Source organism: Dendropsophus ebraccatus, chromosome 11 (genome assembly GCF_027789765.1).
Source record: "Dendropsophus ebraccatus isolate aDenEbr1 chromosome 11, aDenEbr1.pat, whole genome shotgun sequence".
Classification (NCBI taxonomy): domain Eukaryota; kingdom Metazoa; phylum Chordata; class Amphibia; order Anura; family Hylidae; genus Dendropsophus; species Dendropsophus ebraccatus.
In genome coordinates this window covers 54331998-54356304 of record NC_091464.1, presented here as the reverse complement: position 1 = coordinate 54356304, position 24307 = coordinate 54331998, and the positions used below count along the sequence as shown (strand labels likewise).

The window sequence follows — 24307 nt, the reverse complement described above, 5'->3', positions numbered from 1 at the left end:
CCTGAGGGACTACGTATCAGGGTGGTTTGCTGCTCTCCCCACTAGGAGGCCCCCCTTGGCAATGGGCTTCCTTCTCTGGAGAGAGGGATATCTGGCTATTCCCGTGTTTTGAGACTCCTTGGACCCCTTTTTTGCATATATATATATATATATATATAGTGGTGCCTTGGATTTACGAGCATAATTTGTTCGGGAACTGTGCTTGTAATCCAAATCCACTCTTACACCAAAGCTAATTTTCCCATAAGAAATCATAGAAATGCAGACAATTGGTTCCACACCCCAAAAATAATGATTTTTTTTATTCTGAATAACATGTAAAACTAATGAAACAAACATTTAGAAAACGCTGGATATGTTATTTTATGAGTTACTGCACAGTATAGCAATCAGCATGTGGTGTATAATGTATAGTGAGTGCATAAACCAGAGAAAACAGCAGCAGCTTGTAGATACAGGATGGAACTGCAGATCTCCATTATGGCTGAGTGTGAGTGCAGGCACAGTATAGCAGCAGTGTGTATAGCTGAGTGTGAGTGCAGGCACAGTATAGCAGCAGTGTGTATAGATGAGTGTGAGTGCAGGCACAGTATAGCAGCAGTGTGTATAGCTGAGTGTGAGTGCAGGCACATATAGCAGAAATGGAGAGGATGGGAAACACAAGGGCTGACAGAGACTGCAGGGAGCATGAAGGAATGAGCAGGACATATGTGGGCACATGCCTGCAGCACTCTGTCCGGGGAGAAAGAGGTTATAACTATGAAGAGATTACCACCACAGTCCTGTCCCCTGATGTAAGCCCCAGCCTGAAATGGATCTGCAATGATTTGGAAGGTGAGGGAGACCTTCTAGGTCAGAGTACTGTGCTGTAGACCACCCTGTTCAGGGCATGGCCCTCCCCCGCTCCACCTCCCACCCAGTACAGGGAGCTCTTAAACCAAAACGCTCTTAATCCAAGTTACTCTTAAACCAAGGTACCATTGTATATATATGATGTTAGTCAATGGGAAAATGACGCTGTGGTATGGCATTTAACAGCATCCGTTTACCATCTGTTTTTGCAGCAGTTTTTTTTTTCCTTTAAATGTACAGGTTAAAGGACTGCAAAAAGGCAGTGTGCACCTAGCCTAAGCAATATTTTTGTGTTTTGTAGGTAGGTTGTGTTGGTCATTCGCAAGACTCAGTTTTGCTATGAGCAGATTAGAGTACATGCAAAAATCGGAATAAATGCTCCTTTATCCTGGAATCAATAACAATATATATGATTGTGAGGCAACACAATTTGAGGATGGACTATAATTCCAAAAATATATATTTATTTTACCAAATATTCCAGCGAATTAATTCCAAGTTAAGTGGTTCCATGTTCAGTCATTGCTCATTGGGCCAGAGGGTGTCATCCACAGGTCGAGGCAGCTGGGAGGGACCCGGCACATCTCATGCTGAAAGCACTGTGGCTCTGTTTTGTGTCTGTTCTTGATGTGCAGCAGATGTGTACAGCTGGGGTTTGGCTCACAGCTCACATCCCATGATCTTCAACCAGCCTGGGTGGCACCAGGGCACCAATATCGTGCAACCACTCGCCCCAAGATAATTGTATGACATTCCAATGATGAGAATATAAAAACCATATTAGCAGGAAGTGAAGGGGACACATGCACATAGACAGGGAGGAGAGATTGCACTCCACGTTACGAGGAGCAGTGAAGAGAGCCAGAGAAATTATAAATGGAGAGGGTGATACATTGCGAGGACAAACGGGGCAGTGATGGAATTATTGTGAATCTAGACAGCATATTCTGTCAACTGCAGCCTGTATGTACTGGATAAGGTCATCCTTTATAATAATTCAGATTAATGACGCTAAATTGAGTACATATATGCCAGCTTTTATCTTCATTCTATCTCTTTTTAGCATGTATTATGGATACATAACTCATGTTTAAGACTTTTTCTAGTATGTTTTCAAGGTAACAAAAGAAATTCAGTGAAACTCCATCAACCTAGCAGTAAATTCCCTAATAGTCTGCAATATAATTACCCCAGTCGTATCTCTATAGCTCTCTTGCCAGCCACTATAACTTGGCTTGACCAAAGGTGCAACTGGCAACTGCGGTCAGCGGGTAACGCAGGGATGCTGGAGGAGGACACTGAGGGACTGGGGAGAGGTAAGCATAAAATGTTTATAATGTTTTATAATAGGACAGCTAGATCTAAAAAATTCTAAAGTTCAGAATACCCCTTTGAAGGTGTTATTTAAAGTGAACCTGTCAGCAGCATTTTGCTGACTAAAGTAGACAGTTTATATTAGTGCTTCTTACCTGGAATTGGGAGATATAACTCTTATTTCAGGCCATCGCTCCAGCTCTAAGATATAAATATTAGAAGATAAAGCTTGCAAGGCAATGCCCTGGCCTGCAGAAGCCCGGCAACATTCATCCCTATCTCTCATAACTAATACCCTATATGCCTGCGTGTATACATCTCTCTGTGGACATTGCTGGGTATCTGCAGCCCAAGGAAACATCCCACGGGCTTTATCTCCTAGTTTGCATAAAATTCTAAAGCTTATATCTCAGCGCTGGAGTGGCAAATTGAAATAAGAGTTATATCTCCTGTTTTAGGGTAAGCTGGGGCTTAAAGCGTCACTGTCATTCAAAAAATTTTAAGGCGATTTTAAAAAACTTTGTCATTGGTTTTATTAGCCGAAAAATGAATTTTTATGTCTTTATGGTTTTCCTATGGAGAGAGAAAGTAGAGGCACCAAAACAGGACAACAAAGAGTTAATTTACATTCACATCACGGGCTCTCTCCTCTGACAGTCACCACTGACCTCTCTGACCTCTGAATAGCCCTCTGAATAGCTCCCCCACTGTGTTATCCTTTGTTCTCGGCTCTCAGCTGCCCGCTAATCTGGCTCCTTCCTCCTCCCCCTCCCCACTCCATAGCTCAGACAGATCCGACTGATGGAAAAACCGTCGAGATTTCCTGATTCTGAGCAGTGGATGACAGAAAGGAGAGGAGGGGGGGCCTGGGAAAAGGCTTTTAAATGCAGATAATGGCATATTTGCCTAATTAACCCAATTACAAAGTTTCCTAAAATCGCCTGGACTATTGATTTCTGCAAAAAAAATGTTTAAAGATAGTGACTCTCTAAAGGGAATGTAACTCTTTTTCCCCCCTAGAAATGGTACCACTACTGTCTAATGGCTGTGTCAGTTATTACAGTTCAGCCCCATTTACTAGACTATACTGAGCGTCAATATTACCGCCTAAGGACAGAAGTGGCTCTTCTATTTAAAAAAAAATAATTCCCATACAGCCCTATAAATCAACAGCTACTGACAAATATAGAATGAAGGATGACATATGACAGCAAGTGCAAGTGAAAACCTTTCCATGGCACTTTATAAACGTATGATGTTTTTCATGTCTAACTTGCAATGTCATCTAAATGATTTCATGACTTAAACGTCAGGAGCCTCAGAACACATATAATGTCTTGCAAATTGGAACATTACTTCCTAATCCTATTTGCCATTTATTATAAACTAAATGGTCATTCATTATGTGCAAAAAGTAATCGGGAAGCAGCTGACCCTTCACCTATTACACTGGATAACTAAGATTGGGGACTCTGCCCCCAGAAATTGTTCCTGAGGGAATATATCTATCAAGAAATTGTTACTATTAACCAAATTAGGGCTCATCATGGTGAAGTCTAGTATTTACACAGGTGGGCACGAGGGTAACTAAACCTGCTCATTCTCACCGGCTAAGAGGTCCGCAAAAAGACAACGTTCCCTCAGATATCACTGCAGTTGTCCGCCTGTAACTTATTAGATAGGAATTCTAGCTGAGGATATTATAAATATTTCCGGGGGATATCCCTCTTCCTCAGTACATGTCCCATTGAGTCTTTAAATCCCAAGTTGAGCTTTGTGCTTTTTGAAGTGGGATCGGACAGGGTGTGAGAGGACAGAAGAGCAAATCTGTACAACTTCATGGAGTAGAATCATAAAACAATGTGCACTCCAAGCCTTACTCAGCAGAAGCCAGAAACTGCTAATAAGATTGAAACATCTGTCTTCAAGTTGGAGCAATGGGGCTGCAATGTATGTAGGAGTCTACCCTACAGTTACCGGGCTGCTACATTTATCTCCATAGGGCAGGTACAGGTGTGGAAGCAAGAAAAACGTTCACTGCATAACTCTTCCCATAATACCCTGGAGAGGGTTGTGCAGAGTGTATAGATGTTGGTGTTGCACTGGCTGTGAACCTACAGATGCTTATTATGCTAGGGTGAAAAGGTAATTGCAAGTCCTTTCCTATCTCCTGATGAGTTTGTGGACTGCAGGCAGTTATACATGAAGCGAGCCTGGGGATTTTATATGTCATGGTTTTTGCAGATAAATATATATATATATATATATATATATATGTACATATATTGCATAGATATATATGTGCATCATAATTAAAAAAAAATATTAAACACTCTAACCACTTTCATACCCGCAGAAAGCATCAATTTTTAAATGTCAAAGTCTAATTCAGATGTTTGTTACATAAGAAACCCCAAATTTGCCTTTGACAATGACACAATGGAAGTTGTAGTTTTGCAGTAGCTGAAGACCAACAGGATGAGACCACCGATCTAGAGGCTGAAAATGTCAACAAAGAGTTGTTCCAACATAGCAAAACCCACTAAGATGAGCCGCTCTTTTACTATGTTCTGTCTCATGTATTTTCATCATTTATTTCATGTAATTTTAGAAGACATCCATCCACTTCAGCCTATTACCCTATAGCATTGATCCAGAGAGAGGCCAAAAAAAACCTATGGAGTCAAAGCCAGTTTCCCCAGTTTTGGAGATAAAAATCCTCCGCCCTGCAGAGCAGGGGGCACCTGGTTAAATGCTTGAGTCTCCCATTGATTTCAATGGTGTTCGTTACTTATGTCAAACACTCGAGCATTAAAGGGAAACTATCACCCAAAAAATCGATATTCGTATAGTCGTATCACTGTGGCATGTAACATTAAAAACTCTCAATATTTATTAGATATGAATTAAAACCAGTCCAAAACAAATTATACACCGGATATGGCATAGCAAGTGTGTGATCACTTATGCATATATAATGGCACAATGCTTATGCAAGCAGGTTCATCAGGAGACCGATACATACAAGACAAAAAAACGCCTAGTGGCAAAATAAGGGTCATAAATGTAAGATGTAACAAATGCTCTATGATCAATCAGCCAAATACACATTAGGTCAGGTTGACTTGGTCCGATAACTACATAGCATTTAATAATACTCAGGCATTGAGCCCCTTACGTGATCCCGTAACTTGGTGTGCCCATCATCTTCCATACCGTACCGCCTCCTGCAAGGTATGGCTGATACAGCACTGTGAATTACATCACTACTTGTCCCAGCCACAATGCTTAGATAACTAGAGATGATCTAACAGCGGAAAATCTAAGGTTTTATAGAATCGAACCTTGTCGAACCTTCCGCATTTGATTCCTGATGCCTTCCCGGTCCTTGGGAAAGGAGGAGACAGCCGGGTACTGCCTGGAATTCCGGGATACAGATTATTACCTAGGCTGAATGCTGGAATTCCAGGCGGTCCCCACAGACCGGGAAGGCATCAGAAATTAAATGCGGAAGGTTCGATTCTATAGAACCTAAGATTTTCCGCTGTTCGATCATCTCTACAGATGACTACTTGCCCTGCATTTACATATAGCACAGAAGTTTTTCAAAGTAAGTTATATGTTTAGGAAATGTACTGCCACGTTTACTTAGTACTATACTGATTTTTGGAGTGATTGGTTCCCTTTAAAAAGTACTCGACTTAAGTAACAAGCACTCAAGCATTTTAGTGTTCACTCAATACTAATCATGGCCACTTACTCTGGCAGACAGTTCATAGTCTCATTGTTCTTCAGTAAAGAATCCCATTCTGTATTGGTGAAGACTTTTTCTCTCTCTAGGTGTAGAGAATGCCTCTATAATGACCCAGTTCTATAGGGGTACTGTTTCCATGAACTGTCCCCTCTTTGGCCCATGCTTCTATCCATCAGCGCCACTGGTGACCCACAAACCTTGATTTCCCAGCTACATTTGGCTGTGACACTCAGAGCCCTATTACACCAACAGATTTCTGACCAATTTATATGACAGCTTTTTTAAGCCAAAGACAGGAATGGATTTGAAAAGAGGAGAAATCTCAGTCTTTCCTATGTGACCTGTTCTCTGTTTATAGTCTTTTCCTGGCTTTGACTGAAATCTGTCAGATAAATCCATCAGATATCTGTTGGTGTAATAGGGCCCTAAGTCTCCTTGATGTTGCAGTTGACTTAAAAGTAGGACATGTACTGAACTTTGCACCATTGTTTATGAGAAGATTGATCATTGTATCCTTGGATAGAATTACAGTATTTTTTACAGTGAGTTTTATCACATTTAATGTAACATAGGATTTATTCCAATGTCATCAGAGAAGGCAGCCTGCTGCAGGGACTAGTAGTCAAGTTGAAGTGGTGTGGACTGTGTCCCCTTGTGCAGATTGTCAAGTTACTTTTTGCAGAAATAGCGCCATCTAGACAATAAGTACTGCACTGCACTTTAAAAATGGTGTTTTAATACAATATATTTTTACAAGATAAATAAATAAAAAATGTATTCTAAGTATATGAATAGGAGTCTACGATAATATGTGATGCGCAAGTTAGACAGTTTGTACAACTACCCTGGAGGGGAGAGGGGATTAAGGAAAAGGACAGAGGATCTTTAACATATATTTTACCCCTTTGTAATGTATGTAAATGTCCACTGCATGAGAGCCTAAAGTGTATGACAATATAATAAATATTGTTAAAATTTGTTTTATTTTACCTTTCCCTTATACCTAGTCTGGTATTTCATAGAATTTCAAGATTTAATGTACCTTTCATATGATTTTATTGATATATTGTATGGGAATATATTGTATCAGAATGCTCTGGGCAATGTTCTGCTTGGAAACCTTGGGCCCACCTACCTGAACACAGTTGAAGACCATGTATACCCATTCAGGACGACAGTATTCCCTAATGACAGCATAATGTGCCCTGCCAAATTGCAAAATTCTTTAGAAATGGTTTGGGGAACACAGCAAAGTGCTACTCACCTTATCTGGTTCCATGGACGCTCTTGACTTCCTCTTTTCTCTTTACTCCAAGTCTGGCTTTTCTTCTGTATGTTTCCCAGCGTTGAGCTGCCAGGTTTGGATTTTGCCACATTACTGTCATATATTTTGATTATTCACCTGTTACCTGTTGTATTTTTTTACACTCTGATACTTAGTCCCCCCAAGACTCGAACCCGAACCCGGTTCGCTCATCTCTAATGCTGACCCATACAGCCAGGAGCGAGGAGGGGTCTGTGCTAATTCACCTACAGTAAGCAGCCATCTGAATAGATCCCGGTATAGTTTATTTATTTTATTTTTTTTGGGGGGTGGGGGATTGCCGCCCGGGGCCTCCACCATCCTTAATCTGGCCCTGGGTGTAATAGAAGACACCAAGCTTTCAACAAGCTGAAACACAAACTATCAGCCTGGCAACGATCTGCTGCCATTGCCCCATGTAATAGGAGCTGCAGCAGCACAACGCCACTACTTTCTATGGACTGGCTGGACAATTTAACGTTTGCCCGGGCAGCCCTCCTGCAGCTCCACGTGGCCCCATGTAATATCGCCGGTAGCGACCGAGGAACGCTGACAGGTAGGCGCTCGCTTGCTCCTCTGAATCGCCCCGTATAATAGGGGCTTAAAGGGGTTATTCAGCGCTACAAAAACATGGCCACTTTCCCCCTACTGTTGTCTCCAGTTTGGGTGGGGTTTTGAAACTCAGTTCCATTGAAGTAAATGGAGCTTAATTGCAAACCACACCTGAACTGGAGACAACAGTAGGGGGAAAAGTGGCCATGTTTTTGTAGTACTGGATAAACCCAAACCCCCAAAGTGTTGACTCAGCATAACAATCTCCTATATATCAGTCAAATCAAGCATCCATAGGTGGATTATAATAAGGGCAATCTGGGCTACCGCCTGGGGCCCTGGGCTCCGGGAGGGGGGGCATAGCTATTCTGTATAGGGGGGATGCTACAGAGAGGGGGGTACTCCTCTGTATAGGGGATGCTACAAAGTGGGGGCTATTCTATATAGGGGGATGGTACACAGAGGGGGCTATTCTATATAGGAGATGCTAATGAGAGGGGGCTATTCTATATAAGGGGATGCTACAGAGAGGGGGCTATACTGTATAGGGAAAGGCTACAGAGAGGGTCTATTCTCGATGGAGGGGATGCTAGAGAGAGGGGGCTATTCTCCATGGAGGGTATGCTACATGTGGTGACCCCCGGATGATGTTGTAGCGGTGGGACGGCCGGTCACTTGCTAGGTGGAAGTGTGACGCCACTTCTTGTGGATGGGCGAGATACAGCCGGACCTTAGGGGTTTTGTCACATGACGCCAATGCCGGGTGGGCACACAGGTGTGCTGGCGAGCCTGCTTTTAAGGTGTGGTCAGTGTCCTGTCGGGTTGCTGCAGGGTCCCTTGGGTTAGTGTTGTCACAGGTAATATAGTCACAGATGGCCAGAGCAGTGTAATGACCCTCCCGAATAGTAGTAGGACCCGTCATCCACAGAAAGGGGAGATATCCCAAGGTTGCAGTGTAAGTGCTGTGTAGGTGGTAGTGAATAATCACAGACTCAGGTGATAACGTTGACTTGGTTTATTACTTGTAAATGTGTAGCAGGTAATACAACAAATTTTGAGATATACTTGATACAGTTCCAATAAATACACGAACATAGAACCACCAGATCTGCGGGATAAGTGCTGAGTTGGATGTAGTAGAGTTGATAAGGTTGTACTGAGGTAGTAAAGAGGAGAGTGCCATGAGAGTCTGCCGGGAGGTTGGAGTGCATAGAACCTTACTAATGGGTAACACAGGCCCCAGACCTTGTTACCTGGGCTGAGGGGAATGGTCAGAATTTTCTGGTTACACCCACGCTGCGAGATGGAGTTCGTAGACTTTCCGTAACTTTGCTCCACCCGGATCAGTTCCTGGCTCTTTGGCGGATACTGTCCTGCACTGTAGTTACTTCTAGTCATTGGCATGGGTTGAGATGATCTATTGGCTAGTTCTCTCTTGAAGGGTTAAGCACTGCATCCCACAACGTGTTGGTGCTTCAAGAAAGGAGTTTGTAAGCGGGGTCTGTCCTGCGTTCTACCCATGCGGGGTACTGACTAAGACTACTTCTCTTCCATAGAGGGGACCTGGCAGAGGGCCAGGGCCCAGGTAGAACCACTGTGCAGAGCTATCTGAGCTGGGTCCTTTCTCCATCGAAGCTCAACTAAACTCCTTCCTCACCCAAGGGACTAACTTCCTAACCAGTGTGTAAAGTGCGCTGTGGTTGGGTGAAAAGAGTGCAACAGAAGAGTGGATAGGAGAGAGGTTATAGGACAGAAGAAAGAAAAGATCCAACTGGTCCACAGAATCTGGTACATACACATACAATAACCCTTTGGGACACTTAAGCTGTGCAGCTTCCATACTCTAGTTATTCAATACAACAACATCTAGTGGTCATCTTTAGTAATATTATAGCTGCGTTAAGACTGCAAAAAGTACAGACTTTTACAAAGGGTGTGAATAGCAACACCACCCCTAGTGGGATACCACACTACAGAAAGGGGCCTATTCTATATAGGGGATGCTGCAAAAGAAGGGACTATTCTATATAGGGAAAAGTTATACAGAGGGGGGTAATTTATATAGGAGATGCTACAAAGAGGGGGCTGTTCTGTATAGGGGATGCTACAAAGTGGGGGCTATCCTAAATAGGGGAATGCTACAGAGAGGGGACTATTCTACCCTACACAACAAGGGCTATTCTATATAGGGGGATGCTACACAGAGAGGGCTATTATACATAGGGGATGCTACAGAGAGGGGGCTATTCTACCCTACACAAAGGGGGCTATTCTATATGGGGGGATGCCACATAAAGGGGGGTACTACACATAGGGGGCTATTCTACGTAGGGGGATGTTATACAAAGGGCGCTAGTCTATATGCCACACAGGAATGCTACACAGAGGGCCTAATATATGCCCTATTCACCATTTATAGGTGACATAGCCTGGAGGATTTATATATCATGTCCTCAGGCTTTGTGATCTATAGATGCTTTACAGAGTTTTTCTGTAGTAATTTATATGGTTAATAGCCACAGAAAATCCTTGTGCAGCATTTATAGTTCACATAGCCTGATTACATGTTATATAGCCCCCCAGCCAGCATATTTGGTTAGCGGGCAGGGTTAGTTTGGGCGTGGGGGCAGGGCTAGAGGGGGCGTGGTTCTCGGGGGCCCACAATTTCTAAACAGCCTGGGGCCCATGGTACCCAAAATCTACCCCTGCAAGCATCCGTGTCAGAATCAAGGAGCATGCACCTCACAACTTACAGGAAGTAAAGAATCTGTGCTAACATTTGGTGCCAGATACTATAAGACATCTTTAGAGATCTTGGTTCCTAAAAGGAGTCGTGGTGGTTTTGAAGGCGTCCTTACTGCTTTGCTGTTGCATGGAGTTGGGTTTAGAGTTATCATAATCCTAAAGGGTCCACACTTACTTGAGTAGCTGCTGGAAATATTTACAGTAAATCAGACAGGATTTTATTGGCGGCTGTATGACGGACGCAAAAAATGATCATAGACAGACGCCTTTCCCTGATAAATGAAGGCAAGTTCTCGTAGTGGGAACATAGCCCAAATTATGTGGATTTTGTTACGAATTTGGAAATTGCAAACATCTGGTAAAATAAAAAAAAATAAAAAATGCAGGAAACTCACCTTTCCAATGCTCTGCTGCTTCAGTGCTGACACTTTTGTGGTCCTCCTCCACCTGTTCATGTAGCCTTAGCAATAATGTGTCAATAGATGTCGGCACACCAGGTCATCACTGGAGCCTAGTAAACAGAGACCAGCAGGGGATCAGGTGAACATGTGCATGGGAGCCTAAAGGAGCTTATACTGTTTTTTTATATATCTATCTGATATGATAATGTGCTGATTTCTAGAGGGGTTGATCATGGATTTTAGAAGTCTGCAACATACCCATGTCCAGGCTTTAGATTGAGAGGCTGCAGACTTAAAAATCCACACCGCAGGTCAATTTCTGTGCAGAACAATTGTGAAGCCTGTAGATCAGATCTGTACAACCTCATCTGTGCGCCTGGTACTGTAACTACTGCAGGTAAAATTCACAGCAATTCTACCGTAGTATGTGTAGACTTCTACATTTACAGACAAGATGGCTACTGTATAAGAATATTTCCTGTGTATGATAATATACAAGTAAAATAAAATCTACTGAAAAAAAACACTATTGCAATACAAATGTTACCAATAATACTAATACTAAACATACTGACTCAGTATTGCAGCATATTATAACCACATAGTGGCTGAATAATATAGCACTATATGTTATCGAATGAAAACAGCTATACTAAGCCCAAAATTAGCACCATATACTGACAATTCTGCATAGGTATCTTACCATGCAGCCAAGACCGCCACACCATAAAAATGTCTTCCAGCCACATCTCACATCTGCAGAATTTGCCGCACAGATATCTGGCTCCTTGTTTTCCAGTTTTCCCCACCTTTTCATGATCTTTACAAACTCACCACCTATAGTCTATAATGCCCCAGATAATAATACCTCCTTGGTGCTCCACACAATAATAGTACCTCCTTGTATAGCAATGTCCCTCTTTGTGCCGGGAAAAAAAAAACTTAAAAAAAAAAATTATGCAAATTAAAAATTGCATTGCCTTACATTAAAATAGTTATTATTTTAAATAACATTTATAGATATTGAGCGGTAAGTAATCATCTAAGTTGGAAAGCCCCTTTAAAAATGACATTCAAAGGCTATGTTCACACAACGTCAAAAAAATTACGCCCCATCCAATGGCCGATTAGTAACCAAACTAGAATAATGTGCAAATACCAGTCACTGCACTAAGGGGAGGTCAGGCTGCTAAATGACGTCCGTTATTTTAGACTCAAAATGACGGACGTCATTTTAAACGGAGCTGAAAAAACATTGTGTGAACATAGCCATAGGGTACACATTTATCTCCAGAGGAGGGTTCAGCAGTTTCCATAAATCTCATAGAACTTAATGGACAGAGCTCCTTAGTCTCTTCATTCATTGTCCACCTGAATATAGAAGCTCTCCCCTGTCCCACCACTTCAGAATGAAATAACAAATCATAATCATGGTATCATTTATCAATCAAAATTTCAAGGTTTTCGAACAATTGAAAGAATTTCCATTGATTTGCATCTGATCATCTTTTTTAGACCTGTAGGTGCCTTAGTGAACATGATGTCTCTGGCCAGTAGTGGAAGGAATGACATTAGCTGATCAGACACATATGAAGCACATATGGGCTACATGGCAGAGAGTTCTAAAGTGCATAGGGAGTGATCGCATCTGTTGTACCCTATAACTTCTTCCCCTGAGTGTGTCGTGGCAGGCCTTTTATGAACATAGACCCCCTTGTGGAATTTCCCCTGCCTTCTGATTCAGGGATCTGGCATCATCCTCCATTTCCTGACTGGCTCTGCTATTCCGCCCATCCATGAGAAGATGTTTCTTTTAAAAACTTGCATTTAATTATGGGGTCCCTGGAGTGGGGATGGTATACAGCTCAGCCGGGCCGCTATATCCACCTCCGAGGGCTCCTAATTGAATACAAATTTTGAATTAATTAAAAGTCAGGCAGCTAAATTGCAGCAAGCTGGATCCCCTGATCCTCTCCCTGTAATTCAGAGCTGGGATAATCTGACAAATGAAGTTGGCACATCATTTTGTGGTTTGGAGAATGGAAAGATGAACAGCTGGAATTCAACTCCAGAATCTATCCAAAGGCCGCCTCTATCTCTAGGCCCCTCTCCCCCTCTTCTAGTCAGTCTGAAGTCATCCTGTTCACAAACCCATTTCCCTGCTGTTTAGATAGAAAGTATTTCTAACAACAACATCATTAAAGAACATCTTGCTGATGACTTCAGCTGGTCCCTCTCTCCAAGACCAGTCCCATCCTGGGGTCTTCAGGGGCAGAACCCAGGGAAAGCTAATGGCTGAAGATTACCTTATATTCCACAGACGATAGATAGATAGATAGATAGATAGATAGATAGATAGATAGATAGATAGATAGATAGATAGATAGATAGATAGATAGATAGATAGATAGGAGATAGATAGATAGATAGATAGATAGATAGATAGATAGATAGATGATAATAGATAGATAATAAATAGATAATAGACAGATAGATAGATAGATAGATAGATAGATAGATAGATAGATAGATAGATAGATAGATAGATGATAGATAATCCAATCTATATAGATATTCTTAGATAGATTCTTTATTCCATCACTTAGTAAATGGCTGTTATGCAGGAGGGGAGATTATTGCTCTTCTGTGTGCACATGTGGTGGAGTCCTACGCTCATCATTTCTCTCATCTGAGGAGGAGGAGGAGGAGGAGGATTCCCCATAGAGAACACCTGATGCACTGGTCACACTGGCCCGTGCTCCGCTCCTGACCTCCCGGTGACATATTGGGAAGTCCTGGGGACAGACACAGCTGTAGACACGTCCCGTGTGACCGGCCCCGTCCATCCCCCGTCTGCGGTCCCACATAGCGGTCAGTGTGAGTGTGGAGGAGGGGCTGCCGGTACCTCACACACACGGTCCTCCCCGCACACACCCGGTCCTCCCCGCACACACACGGTCCTCCCCGGCCCCGCACACACCCGGTCCTCCCCGCACACACACGGTCCTCCCCGCGCACACACGGTCCTCCCCGGCCCCGCACACACCCGGTCCTCCCCGCACACACCCGGCAGAGCCCGGCCGCTGAGCACAAGGTGGCAGTGTGAGAGCAGAGGAGGCGGCAGCTCCGGCACAGCCGCCACAGGACGACACCTTCCTGGGAACATCTCCAGCGGGGAATGGGTTTCAGAGAGGACCCCCAAGGTAAGCTACACACTGTGCCAGGGTATCCTACCTCATACCATCCAATGCCAGGAGGTGCCCTCCCCTGCCCCTGGTGCCCACAGAGCACAGACCCTTGTGGCACAGGAATAGGTGCCCTCCCCTGCCCCAGGTGCCCACAGAGCACAGACCCTTGTGGCACAGGAATAGGTGCCCTCCCCTGCCCCAGGTGCCCACAGAGCACAGACCCTTGTGGCACAGGAATAGGTGCCCTCCCCTGCCCCTGGTGCCCACAGAGCACAGACCCTTGTGGCACAGGAATAGGTGCCCTCCCCTGCCCCAGGTGCCCACAGAGCACAGACCCTTGTGGCACAGGAATAGGTGCCCTCCCCTGCCCCTGGTGCCCACAGAGCACAGACCCTTGTGGCACAGGAATAGGTGCCCTCCCCTGCCCCTGGTGCCCACAGAGCACAGACCCTTGTGGCACAGGAATAGGTGCCCTCCCCTGCCCCTGGTGCCCACAGAGCACGGACCCTTGTGGCACAGGAATAGGTGCCCTCCCCTGCCCCTGGTGCCCACAGAGCACAGACCCTTGTGGCACAGGAATAGGTGCCCTCCCCTGCCCCAGGTGCCCACAGAGCACAGACCCTTGTGGCACAGGAATAGGTGCCCTCCCCTGCCCCTGGTGCCCACAGAGCACAGACCCTTGTGGCACAGGAATAGGTGCCCTCCCCTGCCCCAGGTGCCCACAGAGCACAGACCCTTGTGGCACAGGAATAGGTGCCCTCCCCTGCCCCTGGTGCCCACAGAGCACAGACCCTTGTGGCACAGGAATAGGTGCCCTCCCCTGCCCCAGGTGCCCACAGAGCACAGACCCTTGTGGCACAGGAATAGGTGCCCTCCCCTGCCCCTGGTGCCCACAGAGCACAGACCCTTGTGGCACAGGAATAGGTGCCCTCCCCTGCCCCTGGTGCCCACAGAGCACAGATCCTTGTGGCACAGGAATCTTCCCATCTCTCAGCTATGATATCTGTCACTTTGCTGAGATCTCTCTCCGGCCCCAGCTGTGGTGCACGCAGGGCACTGCCAGGACCTGGCATGAGAGACAAGTGCTGCCACCCATCAGACCAGACCCCTCTGCTGTTACTTACAGATTAGTAAGAGTCTCCAGTTTTTAAACGAAATACGTATGCACCAGCTGTCCTCCAGCAAGCCAGGGGTTAAAGGCATTAGTCCTGATCACTACAGCTGTAGTCATAGACTTTCCTAGAAATCTATCAACGACAATGTTGGGATTTATGGATTTGTATCTTATAATGGTGACACTATGATTGTATGTGTGTATGAGATTGGATATATGACAGTGTATGTATGAGATTGGATATATGACAGTGTATGTATGAGATTGGATGTATGAGATTGGATATATGACAGTGTATGTATGAGATTGGATGTATGAGATTGGATGTATGACAGTGTATGTATGAGATTGGATGTATGAGAATGGATATATGACAGTGTATGTATGAGATTGGATGTATAACATTGTATATATGACAGTGTATGTATGAGATTGGATGTATGACAGTGTATGTATGAGATTGGATATATGACAGTGTATGTATGAGATTGGATGTATGACAGTGTATGTATGAGATTGGATGTATGACAGTGTATGTATGAGATTGGATATATGACAGTGTATGTATGAGATTGGATATATGACATTGTATATATTACAGTGTATGTATGAGATTGGATATATGACAGTGTATGTATGAGATTGGATGTATAACATTGTATATATGACAGTGTATATATGAGATTGTATGTATAACATTGTATGTATGAGATTGGATGAAATAATCATTGGATCTATTAGACTGGATGGATGGATGGATGGATGAAATAGATTATATGACAATCTGATTGGATGTCTGCTCTTGGCTATAAGAGATTGTCTGCCATTGTGTTCCTGCCCGATGCAGATCGCCCCCATTGTCTGTGTGACATCGGATGCATGGAGTTGTATCCGGGCACTGCTGCTATGTGTGGGATCGTGCTGGAGACTTCTCCTTGTGATGAATGGATGTTATGGCTCCAATAGGAACCATGTGTGCTGCTCTTTATAGTCAGACTAGAGATGAGCGATCAGAGATCTGCCGGATCGGTGTGATGTGCGGTGATCGGTGTGATGTGCGGTGATCGGTGTGATGTGCGGTGATCGGTGTGATGTGCGGTGATCGGTGTGATGTGCGGTGATCGGTGTGATGTGCGGTGATCGGTGTGCTGCGCGGTGATCGGTGTGCTGCAGGCGGTAGGGGCGACGGTCCCGTGTCCCGGTGTAATGTCCCGGGCCGCTCCTCGGGGACTCCCCGCCTCCGTCCTGTGACACCGGGAGGAAGCAGAGGCACTGTCCCTTTAAGAAGCAGTTTCGCTGTGTGTGAAGTTCACGTTGGGGTCACTTGAAGTTCCTGCCCTGGATTTTACCTTGTAGTTTAATATAGCTCCACATCACATGGGGCGCTAGGAGCCCGGGCTCACAGAGACTCCATTATCTCCCGACACACACCGACACGGGCAGCAGAGGAGGCAGCGGGGCAGAGGAGGCTGGCAGCTGCTCACCGCCTGCCTGCCACTGCCCGGGGATGGTCACTCACTCAGACATCAGCTGTGTGGACACCACTGGCCTGCCAGGTAAGGGATGATGGCAGATGGGCATGGTGCTGGGGACGGGTGGCATACAGCTGGGATGGGCATGGTGCTGGGGACGGGTGGCATACAGCTGGGATGGGCATGGTGCTGGGGACGGGTGGCATACAGCTGGGATGGGCATGGTGCTGGGGACGGGTGGCATACAGCTGGGATGGGCATGATGCTGGGGACTGGTGGCATACAGCTGGGATGGGCATGGTGCTGGGGACGGGTGGCATACAGCTGGGATGGGCATGGTGCTGGGGACGGGTGGCATAAAGCTGGGATGGGCATGGTGCTGGGGACGGGTGGCATACAGCTGGGATGGGCATGGTGCTGGGGACGGGTGGCATACAGCTGGGATGGGCATGGTGCTGGGGACGGGTGGCATACAGCTGGGATGGGCATGGTGCTGGGGACGGGTGGCATACAGCTGGGATGGGCATGGTGCTGGGGACGGGTGGCATACAGCTGGGATGGGCATGGTGCTGGGGACGGGTGGCATACAGCTGGGATGGGCATGGTGCTGGGGACGGGTGGCATACAGCTGGGATGGGCATGGTGCTGGGGACGGGTGGCATACAGCTGGGATGGGCATGGTGCTGGGGACGGGTGGCCTACAGCTTGAGATGATATACTGATAATGAACGGCTAGTGGCACCAGAGACACATCAGGCTGCCGTGGTACAGGGTGGCATGGTGCTGGGGCAGGCACACAATGGCATCAGATCATGGTAAAAAGTTACAATAACTGAAAGAACTTTCTATATCACAACTATGTGAATCTAGGGGGTGAATACAAGTAAATCAATGCCAGTAATAATTGGTGCCAACACCTAGGGGCTGCCTGGCATCCGTCTCAGCTCTGCCCTGGAGGTGACAGAACCGCATAGTCTCCCAGTAATAGCAGAAGACAGGGACAGGACAGCTGGGACCATGAGCTGCCACACTGGCCAAGTCATGTAATTGTCACAGACACACAGACCATGATCATCACTGGCAGCAGACAGGGCACAGGGGGTATACAGACTGATGGGGACACCAACCATCCGCCCTTTTGTGCCCCTTCTGTATTATATATAATAGGGAAGCACCGGGCGCTGCCACCGCAGGGCACAATCCGGGCAGTCACCGCCCCAGCAGCTGCTTCTAATAGCTGCACAGGAGGGAAGGGGTTAATGGCGGCGGCCTGAAGCTCCATATACACAGAGGGGAGAAGAAGAAATGACCGGGATTAATAATATGACTGGTACTAATAAAGGTCACCTGCAGGTCCCCTCCAGCCCGCCGGACTGTTAGATACACCGCACTTTACATTTTACTCCAAATAGGCGCTTTACAACAACAACATAATAATAATAATAATAATAATAATAATAATAATAATAATAATAATAAAATTAAATTTAAAAAGACTTTAAAATAATCAAAATTGTAAGTGAAAAACACAAAAATCATAATCATAATTTTTCCGTATAGTTATCAGAACTGCAGAGATCTGTATAGAAAGGAGGAATTATTATTATTATTATTATTATTATTATTATTATTATTATTATTCTTTAGAATATTAAATAATTGTTGTTGTTGTTAATATTATTATTGTACCTGGACGCAATGATTTGTGACTCCAGGACTAATACCGGTAAACACAGCAACTTAATACAAAGTAAAAGTAATAACAAATAAAGAGTAAAGTATTAAAGTAAAATAAAATATAAAAGAAAGAGCTAGAAAATAAATCTTTCTTCACGACGTTTCCAGAACATTAAAAAGACACAAAACATTTACAAACAATTTTTAACAATTTATGTAACAGTAGTAATAATAATAATAATAATAATAATAATAATAATAAAAACTAAGTAAAAGAAAACAGTCATTGCAGAACTCGGTTCAAGAAAATGATGAAAATGTAACTAGAGATAGAGGGGGGGGGGACAAAACAAAAACAAAAAAGGTAAATGGTGAGCTGCTGAGGGGATCGATTGGGGGGGATCAGAGAGGTGATCAGTGTAATCCCATAGGGGACTATAATAGCAGTCATAGCTCCTCATCATTACTCACTGCTTTTATTCATCCGTAAAATATTATTTTAATAAACAATCATTACAAACTTTTTCAGACAATTCTTATTTAAGAAAGTAAAACTATTGTAATGTGATCCCGGGCTGTGATGGTATTGTCCCTGCTCTTACAAGACGTCTTCTCCCCTAAGTCTCCATGTTCCGTATCATGTGTAGGAAACGTATAATTAATCCTGGTGTAATACAGGAGACTAGAGGGAAGCCTCGCGTCCCGGTGGGGTCTGGGACTCCTCTATGTGTTTCCTCTCTATTCCTGCACTGCTCCTCCTTATCAGATCAATAAGTCAGAGCAGATTCCTGATTGCGGCCATAAATCCCCCCGTATAGGGCGGCAGAAGCGGGGGATCCCACTGCACAGCTCCCCCCATGTGGAACATGGATTACACCCCTGCTAAAGCTTCTTAGCACCTCATCACATGTGACAACATGGGGATGGCCTTCTTATATTCCTCTAAGTAATTGTCAGATATTGCAGCCAAAGCCCAGGGGCTAGCTATATATATATATATAATATAATTTTATTATATATATATATATATATATATATATATATATATATATATATTTAGGCAGAGAGAGATCATATATGTATATATATATATATATACACACACACACACACACACAAATATGAATCCATAAGGTGGGGAAGTGAGTGGGCTGGGTATACAGTATATAAATAGGAGACCCTTCTGTGCGGGGACACCTGTCAGACTCCAGGAAGGTGGAGTGATGGGAAGCTGCTGGTTCCTGATCTGGGTTGATGATGTCATTGTATTAATGCCTACGAGGGATTGTAGCCACCCCCAGCCCCACATGTGCAGGGGATAAAAGCTCTATGTATAGGAGATCAGGTGGCACACAGCATTGGACACGATGATGAGGAGGAAAGGTTGGGAAGCTCCGCACTTACTATCTCCTAGTGACAGCAGGGTCTCTGTCATACTGCATGCTGCCTCCTCTCAGCAAGGTACTTCTCTGCTTCTTCTTACTGCTCCTGCACATATAGCCTACCCACTTACCTATATCCATCGGCTTCTCACCAGCATTGCCCCACACATGGAAGACTATTACATACATCGATTTCTATTATATTTTTTTTGCTTATTACTTACTTGTCAGCTTCTTCCCTTACTCCTCAGCTTCACATGCTTACATTATTACACTAATATACACACATATAGATATGCAGGTTAAATCAAAGGGGTCAATATATCAATATCATTATCAATCTCAATATGAAATGGTTATGAATAAAGAGACAGAGGAACAATGCAGGGGAAGCATAAGATGGCACGATGGGCACGATGGGCAGGCTTCCTCCAGTACCAATGCTAAAACATCATGACTATCAATCTATCGTGCGGATTTACTTAGACTTGTAGTTCCACATATTTAGTACAATGTATTAGCGCTAATATTTTATATGCTTCATTGATAAATGGTATATAACATTGTATCAGTCACATCGGAGTTCCAGATTTTACTCTGTAGCATTAATGTTTGCAAATGTCCCAAGTATCATATAATATATATATATATATATATATATATATATATATATATATATATATATATATATATATTCTGTGTAGATGATGATGATGATGATGATGATGATGGTATGTCTGTCTTTCTGAAGGTGGACAACTGAACACAATGCTGGATGCCATGGAGGTACCAAGTCATTCCAGACAACTTCTTCTGCAGCTGAACAGCCAGAGGACTAAGGGCTTCCTGTGTGATGTGATCATTGTGGTACAGAACGCCTTATTCAGGGCACACAAGAACATTCTAGCTGCTAGCAGTGTCTACTTGAAATCACTGGTTGTCCACGATAACTTGATCAACCTGGACCATGAGATGGTCAGCCCCAGCATCTTCAGAATCATCCTAGACTTCATCTACACGGGGAGGCTGGGAGATGCTGAGCCAAGCAGTGAGCAGCTCTTTGGGGCAGTGCTGGCAGCTGCCAGCTACCTGCAGATCGCTGACCTGGTGTCTCTATGCAAGAAGAAGCTGAAGAGAAATGGGAAATACTGCCATGTAAGGACCTCAGGTTACCCTGGTTATGGGAGTCTGGGAAGGGGCCTGAGAGCCACCACCCCTGTCATCCAGTCCTGTTTCACCTCTACTCCAAGACCTGTAGACATCCCAGCTGTAGATGCAGTGAACCCCCTTAATACACACTGTGGGGAACTCTATGCCTCAGTATCTCAGGGGGTTCAGTTGCACCAGCATGGACTGTGCCCACCAGAAAGGCATTGCTCTCCTTTGTGTGGATTAGACCTTTCCAAGAAAAGTCCAAGCAGACCCTCTAACCAGCTCCACTCAGATGCAACAGAAAGCAGGGAGCCCCCCAGAACCGACAGCCCCCCATTAAGTGCCAGCGTTCTGACTAACAGCAGCTCATACAAAGACCAAAAGCATGGCTACCCCAAGCTGGACAGCAGTGGCACCTCCCCTGCCCCACACCCTGAACCCTACAGAAATAGTCTGAGGACTGACAGTCGTGACCTCATGTTTGACTGGATGAAGCCTGAGCCAATTGGAAATTATGTAGATGAGAGTGACCGAGAGAAAGACCTGGACAGAGAGGAGAAAGGGGAGAGTTCCCCTTTATCTCAGCAGCCCAGATACCCCAGCATTGAGAGCAATGAGCCAGATGATGATAAGAGCACCAGTGAGGAGACTGGCAGCAGTGGGGACCCCTCTCCTTCCTCCAACCTTGAGAGGTACCATTGTAACCACCTGTATGATCCAGAGAGCTATGGAGACAACCTCTATGTCTGTATTCCTTGTGGGAAAGGGTTCCCCAGCAGTGAACAGCTTAATGCCCATGTGGAGGCTCACAATGAGGAAGAGCTCTACCACAAGGACAGCATGGAGCCCCCAGTGCCATTCCTAGATAAGAGCAGCCAAAGTCTGGGGGACATCATCAGACCCTACAGGTGCTCCTCCTGTGAGAAGTCCTACAAGGACCCAGCCACCCTGCGCCAGCATGAGAAGACCCACTGGCTCACTCGCCCTTACCCATGCAGTATTTGTGGCAAGAAGTTCACCCAGAGGGGAACCATGACCCGTCACATGAGGAGCCACCTGGGGCTGAAGCCATTCGCCTGTGATGCTTGTGGGATGCGTTTTACCAGACAGTACCGCCTGACAGAACACATGAGGATCCATTCTGGGGAAAAACCCTATGAGTGTCAAGTCTGTGGGGGGAAGTTTGCTCAGCAGAGAAACCTCATCAGCCACATGAAGATGCACACCACTGGACCAGATGGGAAGCCCAAGCTGGACTTTCCTGACAGTGTCTATGCCATGGCCAAGTTTACTGCAGACCACCTAGGCCTGAAACAAGAGAAAGCAGCTGAAATCCTCTCCCAGACCTCACACTTCCTCAATGACCCCAAAACTATAGAGAGTCTCTACCCTTTGGCCAAATTCACAGCAGAACAGTTTGGACTAACCCAAGAAAAAGCTGCTGAGGTCTTAACCCAAAGTCAGCACCTGGGCAGTGACAGCAGGATCATTGAAAGGTTCTCTTCTCCTTAACCTCCTCTTCTGGGTCACAGAATCAGGACCATGTGCACCAACAAGGACAATAAGGACAATATGCCTACAGCTTACCCTGCCCATGCCCACAGCCAAAGACCAAAGACTATGAACTGGGACCAGGCAGACATTGCAAAGGCTTTGGTGCACGATCCCTCCACCAGCAAGTAGACAACCTTCCCCCTGCCCAAGGTAGTGGTGAGAGTTGCTGCTTATTGTCCTGTGAATGGGGGACCTTTATATAGAAGTCATATTGTATTTTTGTATTGTAAGGACAATCAGATGCAGAAATCAGTATTTCCCCAATGTCTCCAGTTGCTATGCAATAGTAATGCCCTGTAAAGATGTGAAGAGGCTTCCTAGGTTCCCTCAGCAGACAACTAGCAATGCTAATGGTAATACCAGGGCAATGTGCGTATACACAGCCCTTGACTTACTCCAGTGACAGTATATTAGGGATGCCTGGAACACGATGTGCTTCTTGTGCAATGCTGCTAGAAGACCCTGACAATGACTTCCTATGAGTCCAGAGACTTCTCCTTATGTGTCCATTTCTGAAGAACAAGTATGACTCAGTAGTATAGCTGTGCAATCTCAATGCATTCCAGATCCTGAGCCAAGCATCCCTAGTTTACTGTCATGACAAGTCGGGAGACAAGAAGCTAGTGTCTGCCAAGGAGACAGGGGGGCACTTTGATGCTGGGACAAGGGATGTGGCACTTCATGATGTAACATAGACATCATATTGGCCACATGAAGAACACAGCAGAAAGGGGTGTTGCCTGTAAGGTTGGGGCACTGTGAATTGCCTCAGGGTCCATTCACACCCGCTCTAGATGTCAAATGTGGGTGTTCAATTCCTAGAAATGACCCCTCCCTTCCCAGTCATTTATTTCCCAACTCTTCCTCCCCAAAGCAACAAGGTGCCTGTGTGTGTGATGCGGGAATACTGATTTGTGCCGTCTGCACTGTGTATTATATGAGTATTTTTGTATTATAATGAGGTCTCCTGGAGACTTCTGTGCCTTTAACCATTATACCACTTGATGCCCAGTATGTCTTAATTGAGCAGCCTTTCTCCAGTCGAGCAGGGGTTAACTGCTGCTGCTTTACAGCAATAAGCTCAGGTTTCCAGAATCAGGAGCTGAGCATCTATGCTTTATTACATGTGCAATCCCCCATTGCCTCCACAACCCTAACCCCACACCAAAGACATTATTGCATTGGAGCAGTGTCAAAACCAAAGCAACCCCAACCCTCTTGGTAGAGTGCCTTATTATGCTGAGACCAAAGTCTGCTCTGCTGTAAGAGCCAACGCCATAACCACTGATGGGAGGGGGGGCAAGGACTGTGTATGTGAATGTGCTGACTGTAGATAGGCAATCATCCAATATATTCTATTATGTGCCAACTGTGAAGATGTGGGTACCTGCATAGGTCTATAATAACCAGAGGTCCACAAGCCATGGCATTACACCCAGTATTCCCACAGCTGCTGCTGAGCTGACATTGGTTGCCTGCCTCTGGGGTCTTGTTCTCACAGATCACAGTGTGAATCCTACTCAGACTGAGGACTATGCTTTGTATTATACAGTCACTGTGTCACCCATATTGATGAATGTTATACTGGTGATGATGAGCAGAGACCAGATCAAGAGATCACAACCTGAAATAAACATATGAATACCATACTGTGTGAGATATACTTATGTCTAATACCAGATCTAATTCTCACCTCTCTTAGATACCTCAGTCATTCACATCTTTTACTTCATAAGGTCGATATTAGAGTTGACAAAGTTGCAGGAATGTTAGCATGACTTATTGTTAGTATCATCATGTTCTGCTCCTGCTTAACCTGTGCAGTGCTGGGACACCTACAGCAAATG

At 45.0% G+C, this 24307-nt stretch overlaps 1 protein-coding gene across 4 annotated transcripts; it reads left to right on the top strand.

The window, feature by feature from the left end:
• Positions 1-13899: 13899 nt before the first annotated feature.
• HIC1 (HIC ZBTB transcriptional repressor 1) lies at positions 13900-24107 on the top strand. Of its 4 annotated transcripts, none has more exons than XM_069945051.1 (2): positions 13900-14124; positions 20506-24107. In XM_069945051.1, the coding sequence occupies exons 1-2, from the start codon at positions 14100-14102 to the stop codon at positions 22416-22418; spliced, it is 1938 nt and encodes a 645-aa protein (XP_069801152.1). In that variant the 5' UTR covers positions 13900-14099; the 3' UTR covers positions 22419-24107. The 4 variants fall into 4 exon arrangements, with proteins under 4 accessions (XP_069801152.1, XP_069801151.1, XP_069801150.1 ...); XM_069945050.1 differs by lacking the exon at positions 13900-14124 and adding an exon at positions 16358-16779; XM_069945049.1 differs by lacking the exon at positions 13900-14124 and adding an exon at positions 19656-19833.
• The last annotated feature ends 200 nt before the right edge of the window (positions 24108-24307 follow it).

Bases quoted from the DNA above. Each gene is read 5' to 3' on its own strand.
- HIC1 (XM_069945049.1), top strand. From the start codon at position 19,740: ATGATGAGGAGGAAAGGTTGGGAAGCTCCGCACTTACTATCTCCTAGT. The intron at 19,834-20,505 runs GTACTTCTCTGC...GTCTTTCTGAAG, and splicing joins TGCTGCCTCCTCTCAGCAAG to GTGGACAACTGAACACAATG.